Below are 10,081 nucleotides of genomic sequence, written 5' to 3'. Positions count from 1 at the left end.
GCTGCCTAAACTTTATATTGAATCACGTGGAAAACCATTAAAAACAAGCATACAAATGTTTATAGGGTGGAATTATTTTACAAATGTTGACGTTTTTGTTCTACCTTTAAACACGATGTTCTTTTATCCATTTATTTATTTGCGACCTAAGGCATAAGCCAGCCAATCAGCTGCTTAGGGCCCCGCCACCACTAGGGGGCCTCCGACAACAGAAACAGTTCTACAGAAATATTACATAAACACTACAAAGTACTTACAAAACTACATTTCAAATATAGTGCTTAAAACAGAGTCCCCATATATATATATATTTTAGATAGATAGTTTATTCATCTCCGTAGGGAAATTCACACTTTCAGCAGTATCCTTGTGTTGAAAAATGAAATAATAAAATAAAAGATATAGAATACAGAAATACCCAATATAAGGTGTTGATATAGAGTATTTAAATAGTCCTACGGAAAAAACACACTGTAATAAATATAGGGTCACATGCAAATGTGTGGGTGGGGTTTCATGTGGGCTTTTACTCCCCCGGGTGGAGTTCAAGAGCCTCATGGCATGAGTAAGAAATGATCTCCTCAGTCTGTCTATGGAATAATTCTGTAAAGAAAAAAAATACATAAATACCACGATACAATAATACTATAATACAAATAACGACTACAGCTGTATTACCCCCAAAATACCACAACATTCAACTACAGTAATATTACAAAAATACTACTATGGGAATATTCAAAATGAGTCATCTGAAAATATATCAAAAAGACTTCTACACACATACTACTACATACTACAAAACACTACTTGAAAAATATTACTCCAGAAATACTGCAAATATACAAATACGGCGATACTACAAAAAAAATCTACAAAAATACTACAAAATAAAACCACAGTCATAATGTACTACAAAAATTCTATTACGGATATAGTACCAAAATACACGGTAATACTAGAAATACACTAAACTCGTCAAGTTGCTGTTAATACAACGAAAAACTTCGAAATTACAAAGAAAATCCTACTCTGGAAATCCGACAAAAATACGAAAGAAATAGGAGAGAAATAGGGGGCGCACTTCCGAATCCAATGTCCAGTTGAAAAAAAGGATTCATTCCGGTAGCAGTTGTCATCAGCAGGCACAAAAGAGCTTTTATTTAAAGAAGAAGAAGAAATGTGTGTGACATCAAGCAGAAAATCACATTTTGCCGTCCTAAAATGATCAACAAGTCCATTTTTTGGAATTTTGGGGGTTGAAATCTTGAAATGTGTCACTGCAATTACAGTCATAAATGTGTGACGCCATTTTCTTTTAACTCATCACATCAATACTATTAAAAAAGAAACATTTTTATTCGAACGAATTTAGGTATGTTTGAATTGACTTTTCAGCATTTTTACAGTCTCTACATTGTCTAAGTCAGGGGTGTCAAACTCATTTAAGCTCTGGGGCCACACGATAGAACAAACATTCTCTCGGGGGCCGGTTTAGTAGATTACAGAGAAAGAAAAAAAAGAGAGAAAGAAATAAGAGAAAGATAGAGAGAGAAAGGTAGAGAGGGTGGGACAAAAAAGAGACAGAGAGAGAGAGAGAGCTTGAGAAACAAGAGATAAAAACAGAAATAGTGAGAGAGGGGGAAAGAAAGAGAAAGAATGAAATCCAAAGAGAAATAGAAAGAGAGAAAAAGAGAAGAGGAGAGGAGAGAGAAAGGGGAATGACAGAAGAGGAAAGCAAGAGAGAGAGAGAGAGAGTAAAGGAAAAAATGAAGAGAGCAAAAGAAGGTAAAAAGACAGAGAGAAAGAGACAAAAAGGAACAAAGAAAGAGAAAAAAAGACAGAGAGAGTGAAAGAGAGAGATAAAAACAGAAATAGTGAGAGAGGGGGAAAGAAAGAAAGAATGAAATCCAAAGAGAAATAGAAAGAGAGAAAAAGAGGAGAGGAGAGCGGAGGAGAGGAAGAGAGAAAGGGGAAAGACAGAAGAGGAAAGCAAGAGAGAGAGAGAGAGAGTAAAGGAAAAAATGAAGAGAGCAAAAGAAGGTAAAAAGACAGAGAGAAAGAGACAAAAGGAACAAAGAAAGAGAAAAAAAGACAGAGTGAAACAGAGAGAGATAAAAACAGAAATAGTGAGAGAGGGGGAAAGAAAGAAAGAATGAAATCCAAAGAGAAATAGAAAGAGAGAAAAAGAGGAGAGGAGAGCGGAGGAGAGGAAGAGAGAAAGGGGAAAGACAGAAGGGGAAAGCAAGAGAGAGAGAGTAAAGGAAAAAATGAAGAGAGAGCAAAAGAAGGTAAAAAGACAGAGAGAAAGAGACAAAAAGGAACAATGAAAGAGAAAAAGAGACAGAGCGAGTGAATTTGTTTAAGAAATTCAATCTGCCTCCGTGCGTTCTCTTGTCCGTCTTTTCCCAAAAAGAAAGGAGCGCGCATTGTTTGGTGGTGTTTGGTTAATGGACTCAGATAACTCGTTCCAACAATTTGGTAAACGCTACATTTTTAATAGTTTATTTCCTAACACTCTCCAGGAACCAATCACAAACAGACTGACCTTAGTCTTTCCCTCCAAAGCACATCAAGACACAAACATTTTAGAAAGCTTTGCCGCGTGGCCCTCACAGAGTTCCTGAATCCTCTCGACACCAAGATGGCTGCTCTTCTGGGTTAGGGTGATATGGACCACCTTTCTAATATTGCTGAGATTCGCTCCATGCTGTTGAAATCAGAAGCAGAGATTTATTACCTCTCGCTGATGTCTCGCATCAAAAGTCTAGGACGAAGATAGGTTGACCGTATGAACTCCGTTTTAGCTCACTTGCGACTAAGCTTCTCTTGCTAACATACAAATGATTGCAGAGACCTGCACCCTCTTATCTCTCCCATTTAGTTTCCCCCTATGTTTCTGCATGGAGCCTCCTCTCGAAGTACCGGTAGTCACACCTAATTGTGACTCCAAGAGCCAAAAAGAAATCTGCAGGTTCAAGAGTATTCTCCATCTGGGCTGTGGAACGCTCTGCCTCCGGAGATAAGATCTGCAACCTCAGTGGAAGTCTTTAAATCTAGACTTAAGGCCCACTTATGATTGATGCCCACCTACTACTTCTCTTTCAGCCACCTGGCTGGTGCTGAAACGAGGAAGAAGGACGTATGGAGATGAATCAGGGGACCACCGCCTGGTCCTGAAGCATGTCAACGTATACATGGACCGGCCTGCGTCGTTTTTATTGATGTTGACTACATTTTATGTACTGTGACCCAAATGCTATATCTATTACACCTTGGTCTACCTGAAAGGGGTATTACCACTTTCTTCATTTTCCTCATGATAAGGTTTTGAGCGGATTTTAGATCAGGGGATGGTGTCATGGTGGCTTGGGCAGTCAAGTCAATCGAGACGGGAGGTAACAAAAGCGTGAATAATAATCTCCAGATCCGACTGAGACAGCATAGGGCGAATATTAGCAATGTTGCGAAGAGGGAAGAAAGCTTCTCTAGTAATATTCTTAACGTGTGTTTGACAGGACAGATCGGGGTAAAATATGACACCTCAATTTTTGACTGAGTCACTCTGGGTGATATTACAATTGTTGATCTCAGTGAGGCAGGCCTCCAAGTTTCTACAATTTAGTGTGTCAGATTCTTCCATCGGAAGACGTAGTTGAGTGTCATCTGCGTAGCGATGAAAACTGATATTAACCCTGCGAATAATATCACCTCATGGAAGCATGTAAATGCTGAAAAGAAGGGGGCCGAGTACTGAACCCTGCGGAACACCACAGGTAACACTAAAGCCCAGAAAATCGTCGGTTGCTCTCTGCCCAGTCTGGAGGACATTGCCTGCTCTCGCTACCTCAGCAGAGCAGAAAATATCATCAAGGACTTTTCTCACCCCGACCACCACCTCTCCGACCTGCTGCCTCCCGGTAAGCGCTACAGGACTCAGACAGTTTCTTCCCCAGAGCCATTGCCACCCTAAACAGACACCGCACAAAAAAACTGAAAAACTCTTGCAAAAACACTACCTCATACGAACTTAAAATGGTACTCATGTCTATGTCTCTTGCACATGTTGAATGCACTATGTTTACTGCTCACCTTGCACAATGTTGACTATTTTTTTGCACTATGATGACTATTTTTGCACCAAATGCATATTGCACAAACCCTTACCACATACCAAACTGTATGTGACATCCAACATTTCTTGTTTAAATTTTGTGTAAATTATAACTAAAACCTTATCCTCCTTGTTTTATAACCTTATCTTCTCTGTTCCTTTATCTTCTTGGTTTTTTTACCTCACTGTGAATGTGTGAAACTGGAGTGTCATGTCCAATTTCGATGTCACAATATGTTAACCCATTTTGTAACAATGACAATAAAGGTATATTCTATTCTATTCTATTCTAAAGGGCTCAGATGTAATTTCACCCTATTTAACACAGTGCATCCTATCTGAGAGGTAGGATCTGAACCATAAGAGGACGGTTCCTGAGAGACCAATCCATTTTTCCAACCGTTCTAGTAAGATATTACGGTCCAAAGTGTCAAAAGCAGCACTTAGGTCCACCAGCAGCAAGAGTGATGAAGCGCCATTGCCAGTAGAAGATCATTGGTTACCTTAATCAGGGCTGTCTCAGTAGAGTGGTTAGCCCTGAATCCTGATTGCATGGATTTGAAAAGTCCTTTGAGACATTCCGTGATTAAGGGCCAAACAAAGAAATGGGACTTGACATGTCGTGGAAAAGCATTTTAACGAGAAGGACACGGAGAAATATCAGAATCCTTCGATATGGCAGTAGGCCTCCAGCGAGGACAGCACGATATACGCCAACCACAAACTGAAGAAAAGAGCGGTAGTAGCGGCCTTGGCTATGGGCGGACCGCCCAACTCCCCGCCGATCTCGGGTCTGCGCCGGTAGAGGAGGACGGCGATGCAGACAAAGGCGAAGATGGTGAAGAGGGTGACGGAGAAGGCCAGAGTTCCCGGGTCCACCCTGAAAGGTTGGTTCTGGGTGTAGTGGTAGACGGCGGCGATAGACCAGGCGACGCCGATACCCAAAAACACGTTGACGGCGTTGCTGCCCGTCACGTTTCCGATGGAGGCGTCCGCGTACTGGTCTTGTGTCGCCGCCACCTTGCTGGCGAAGGTATCTGAAAAAAAAACCCAACGAGATCCTGTCGACAATGTGAACGAGCCGATTCCCGGGTGGATCGTGAAAGTTGGGGCTGGTCTCTGGCAGTTGTTAACGTGACTCGTTATCTTCTACTCATTAGCATGTAGCCTTTAGCATGTCTCGTTAGCAAGTAGTCGTAAGCATGCCGTTTGTATGGTTACAGATCATGTGAGTCAGGGACCAAGTTGGAACTCCCATGTCATATGAAAAGCCACAGGATAAGCAAGTCATTTACATTGCCAAGAGACACAGTCAGGAAGTGGAACCAAATTATTTACACGGCGGGCGATAACCTACCTGGCACCGACGTCCCCAACGCCACGAAGACAACGGCTGTGACAGAGTCCTTCAGACCCACGGTGCAGCCGAAGTGCGAGGCCAAGTCCCCGATGACGGCCGTCAGGAGGCCGATGACGGCGATGGAAACCGTGAAGCAGGCCCAACCGTTCCAGTAGTCGGTGGGAGGGACCAACGCGAACAGGAGCTTCCAGAAGACAGTCAAGAAATGCAGGACGTAGTCTAGCGCCGTGGGAGGCTTCTTGCTCTCGTCGTCGTCGTCGCCGCCTAGAATACGCAGACTTTTATGGCTAGTCCGCTTTTAGACTGGACCAGGAGTGGCCAACCCGGTGCTTGAGAGCCGCATGAGTTTCTCTGCTCCAATCGAGGTGATTCCAATCACCTGGACTTTTATCGAGCTCCCACACAGCTTGCTTACAAGCTGAAGATGTGCATCAGCTGAGTTGGAGAAGAGAAACCTCCAAAACACGGAGGGCATACAGCTCTCGAGGACCGGGTCGGCCACTCCTGAAGCATTTTGTCTGGGTTCTTAGGCTCACCAGCGCTGACAGTGACGGCCTCTGTAAATTGTTCCCTCCACGATGTGGTCCCCACCAGCACGGCCAGTCTGGTCTTCTTCAGGACCTTGTCCACGGCGCTCTGGGCAGAGACACGACCGTGATGTTACTCGTCTGCCACGGCACCTCAGGAAACGCACGCCGGAAGATTGGTTGCGGGACCACAACCTTGAACTCGTACGATTCCTCCACGAGAACTTCCAGTTTGGTGTGCTCGCCCAACGCGGGTCGACCCAACAGCGCCACCTGTCTTTCCTCCGCTTCTCTTGTCCCAGAGTCCTCAGCCGCTCCTGAGAACAACATCCGTTGGCGTCATTAGACACGGAAAAACTTGGACAAATGTGGACAGAGCCTACCGGAGATGGTGAGAACGCGAGATGGATCGTATTTTTCCTGTTGTTGAAGCTTTCGGTAAACCGGCTCATTGCCTGTCAGGAAAGGTCGCCGTCAAAAAGCAAATCGGAGGTGAAAGGCCTTAAAGCAGGCATGTCAAACGTACGCCCGGCAGGTTGGTTCGAAATCCATTGAACACCCTGAACTGGTTGCCAGCCAATCGCAGGGTGTACATTTAAAAATCCGAATCAGACTTTAAACCAGGCAGCACGGCGGCGCAGTGGTTAGCGCATGTGTGGCACAGTTCATGTCTTGGGAACCTCCTGCGTAGGTTCAAATCCAGCTCCAGACTTCCTGTGCGAAGTTTGCATGTTCTCCCCGTGCTTGCGTGGGTTTCCTCCCACATTCCAAAAAAACCATGCATTTCAGGTGAATTGCCCGGTCCAAATTGTCCCTAGGTGTGAATGAGCGAGTGAGTTGTCCTTCCCCGTGTGCCCTGCGATTGGCTGGCAACCAGTTCAGGGTGTCCCCTGCCCACTGCCCGATGATTGCTGGGATGGGCTCCAGCACCCCCGCGACCCTACTGAGGATAAGCGGTGTAGCTAATGAGATGAGACTTTAAACCCTTGCCTCTTGTCAAATGGGGGGGGCGAGGTGTTGCATACCCAGCAAGTGGATTTAGGTCCCAATGGCGGCCGGACCGCAATGGGGCCAAGGTGGGTCAAGTCGTGGTTGCTTTTGGCAGCATAAGACTGAAAACCAGAACTAACAATTTGGAGTTGACATTTTTTGACCGATCCCACCCGCCTGACTACAGAAAGTCTGAATCGGGCCCAAGAGAACAAGTCGGTTTGACACCCCTGGTCTAAGGGAGGACGAGCCAAAGTGCACCAGGACAGGGGAGGAGACGCGACGACCAATCGGTGCTCTTACCCAACCATCGTTTGTCTGTCAAGACAAAGCATCGCGTTAGTGATTGGGCGGACATGGCGCTGTGGTTATCCTTTGACTCACCTGTTTGCCAGAATCCACCTGACAAAACAAATCACACGGATGCTGTTGAGTTTCAAGTTTTTTTAAATGAGAACACAAAAAAAATCTCTGAAAGCGTCTTACCGATTTCCCGAAGCAGGACGGCTGAAGACGTTGTCCCCCGAGAAAAGGGAAAAGACACAAGATTATAATTTTGCCAAAAAGCCCCTGATATCCTAACATGCTAGCTTGGAAACAAAACAACGATCACCGAAGATCGTCCCGACATCTTTCAGTGCTTTCAAATCATCGTATGGAGCAAACAACGGTCCTAAAACCAAGAATTGGTGTTTGTCATGAAGACAGTTCCAGTGAGAGACAATTTTGCAATTTCTTCATTGGCTTATGCCACAAGCTGTTTTAGGTTTTTGTCTGCTCAGGAGCATAGTTGTTTCATCAGGCCAGACTCTTACCTTTCCTGCGGCTCATCTCCAGCAGTCGCGGCTCCTCGATCTCGACCCAAAAGGTTTTGTTCCTACCGTACTCGTCATCGTCGTTGATGTTGACACGGATGGTTTTCCTGAAACACAAACAGCGAGACCACCGTCAACATCAGAAGAGAGCCTGACCCCAAACGGATGGCTTTACACGTACCAGATTTCATCGTTGTCAAATTCCAAGACGCCGCAAGTGTCCTCGAAGTCTCGGCCGCCCCCTTTGGCGCTCCCCTCCACGGTTCTGTACGGCACGGCCACCGCTCCGCGAGCTCCGCGGGCTCGCAGGACCCTAACCTCCATCGCGCCGTCGCTTTTGCCGACCGTCACCGCAGGCTCCTCGAAGGCGAAGACGCCGGCGTGGTCGTCGTCAAAGATGGTGACCGTGGCCGTGTGAGGAGGAACTACCTTTGGCCGGCGGTCCGAGTCCGTCCCCTCACCGCTAGACATGACCCTTACGTCACTTAAGTGGACCAAAAAGTGCTCCTCTTGCTCAAAGACGTCGTCGTCGACGACGTCGATAAGGATTTCCTTTTGCGTCTCGCCGACTCGGAAAAGCAAAGTGCCCTCCGTGAAGCAGAAATCCGAACCGGCTTTGGCGGTGGCTTCTTGGGTCTGAAAGTCCACCGCGACGACCGAGCTCAGATCTCCGGCGCGATGTACATTAAGCGTGACGCTGCCGCAGTTCTCCAAGCATCGGTAGTTCGCCGGGTGGAAGAAGACCATCGCGGACTGCTTACTACCTGGCGTCCGATCATATTGTGGAACCGACTCTTGTTTGGAGACGGTCGCTGCCGTCATCTGGGAGGTGTAGTGGTGCCCTGCGGTGTGACTTGTGGCTATCTCAGTTTGCATCTCCGTCTCCTGGACGGAATTTTTCAGTTGCAAAGGCAGGAACAGGCCCCTCTCCGCATCAGACGGCTCTCGGTGTCGTGACTGCTTTTCTTCGGGATCGCCCTCGGTTTCGATGATCACCCCCCTGCGCTTCCCGGCTCGGTAGCGCTTGTGCACGTACTTGTAGAACAGGAGGCGGCGGTCGGCCACGTAAGCGAAGCTAACGCAAACGGGAAAGAAAAGGAGCGTCAGGAGCCCTTCCCAGATCTCCACCACGCCCGGCGAAAAGTAGGCCAGGATGAGATAGAGCCACGTATAGGCGAAGACGCTCCAGGCGGCCGTGACGAAAAAGACTCTCAAGTGCTTGACCCGCCGGGTTTCGCCGTCAGGGATGACGTAAACGCAAAGTCCAATAATGACAAACATGTTGAACGCGGCGCTGCCCACGATGGTATTAGGCCCCAGTTGCCCGGCGTCGAAGTTGTGTCCGCAGACCTCCACCACGGAAAGCAGAATTTCCGGCGCCGAAGACCCCAGCGCCATAAGCGTCAGGTTGGAGACCGTCTCGTTCCAGACGCGAACGGTGGCGGTGAACTTTTCCCCGTTGGCTTTTTTGACGGTGATGCGACGCTCCTGAGACGTGATGACCTCGATGGAGGCCATGAAGCGGTCGGCGATGATGGACACTCCCAGGAACATGTAAGCTAAACCCAGAAAATAAATGGTCGCCCTGGCGATCCGGTCCCGGAGGCCGGGGTCCTCCGGTCTCCACGGCGGCAGGATGACGCCGTCCTTGCAGTCGGTGCTTCCGCTGCATTTGCTGTTGTTGCGTAGCGTGTCGTTAGCGGCGGTGGCCGAGACCGTCCGTGTCGAGATCAGGACCAGCCAAAACAGGGACTGGGAGGCGGTCCGGGCTCCAGGCATCGCTAGAGTTTATCTGACGGTCTGTCGGAGACAAAGACCAGTCACCAATCGCTGACTTCGTATTTACCAAGCCGATGCTTTCCTTATTGCCCTTCTGGAGTCGACTTCAAACTCATGAAAATATTTTTAGATACCTTGTCAGGATCTCACAAGTCGAACCAAAAACCGGAGTCAAGAGGAAGACCGACAGAAGACGAAAAGCTGACAAAGACTAAAGTATCCAGACAATATCAACGGCTGTCACCAAGAGGGACCTTCCACCGGTATTTGAGTGAACGGTGGACAAAGAAAGCCCCGGCTATAAGTGTCCTGTTGCGAGTGACCTTCATGAGCAAAATGTGGACGTGTAGGCGGCGTTGTGGGAGCGAACAAGGTTGGGGATGGCGACAGGGACGGGAGCCTGATAAGAGCTCTTAAATGAGGAGATAAGGTTCTAAAGACGGCTGCCAGGCAATGGCTTATCCGTGCGCTGTGGGGAAATCGCAGCCAAACAAGG

At 47.4% G+C, this 10,081-nt stretch overlaps 1 protein-coding gene across 1 annotated transcript; it reads right to left on the bottom strand.

Moving 5' to 3' along the window:
• Nucleotides 1-4,204: 4,204 nt before the first annotated feature.
• Nucleotides 4,205-9,339, bottom strand: LOC148360455 (sodium/calcium exchanger 1-like). The gene is made up of 10 exons (XM_088342964.1): nt 7,988-9,339; nt 7,807-7,913; nt 7,478-7,498; nt 7,376-7,393; nt 7,295-7,309; nt 6,385-6,456; nt 6,197-6,315; nt 6,011-6,110; nt 5,472-5,738; nt 4,205-5,151 (listed from the first exon to the last, which is right to left on the bottom strand). Exons 1-10 carry the CDS (start codon nt 9,322-9,324, stop codon nt 4,775-4,777), a joined length of 2,433 nt encoding a protein of 810 aa, XP_088199090.1. The 5' UTR covers nt 9,325-9,339; the 3' UTR covers nt 4,205-4,774.
• Between the last annotated feature and the right edge of the window lie 742 nt (nt 9,340-10,081).

Source organism: Urocampus carinirostris, chromosome 8 (assembly GCF_059441175.1).
Source record: "Urocampus carinirostris isolate Australia breed hairy pipefish chromosome 8, RoL_Ucar_1.0, whole genome shotgun sequence".
NCBI lineage: Eukaryota > Metazoa > Chordata > Actinopteri > Syngnathiformes > Syngnathidae > Urocampus > Urocampus carinirostris.
Note: the sequence above shows the minus strand (reverse complement) of the source record. Positions and strands in the feature narration are given on the sequence as shown.

What these genes read in the sequence shown, in the direction of transcription:
- LOC148360455 (XM_088342964.1), bottom strand. Translation starts at nt 9,324, where the DNA reads ATGGCCTCCATCGAGGTCATCACGTCTCAGGAGCGTCGCATCACCGTC. An exon ending in TTTGACAACGATGAAATCTG is followed by an intron (nt 7,914 to 7,987) that starts GTACGTGTAAAG and finishes TTTGTGTTTCAG; the next exon opens with GAAAACCATCCGTGTCAACA. An exon ending in GGCCGTCACTGTCAGCGCTG is followed by an intron (nt 5,739 to 6,010) that starts GTGAGCCTAAGA and finishes TGCGTATTCTAG; the next exon opens with GCGGCGACGACGACGACGAG.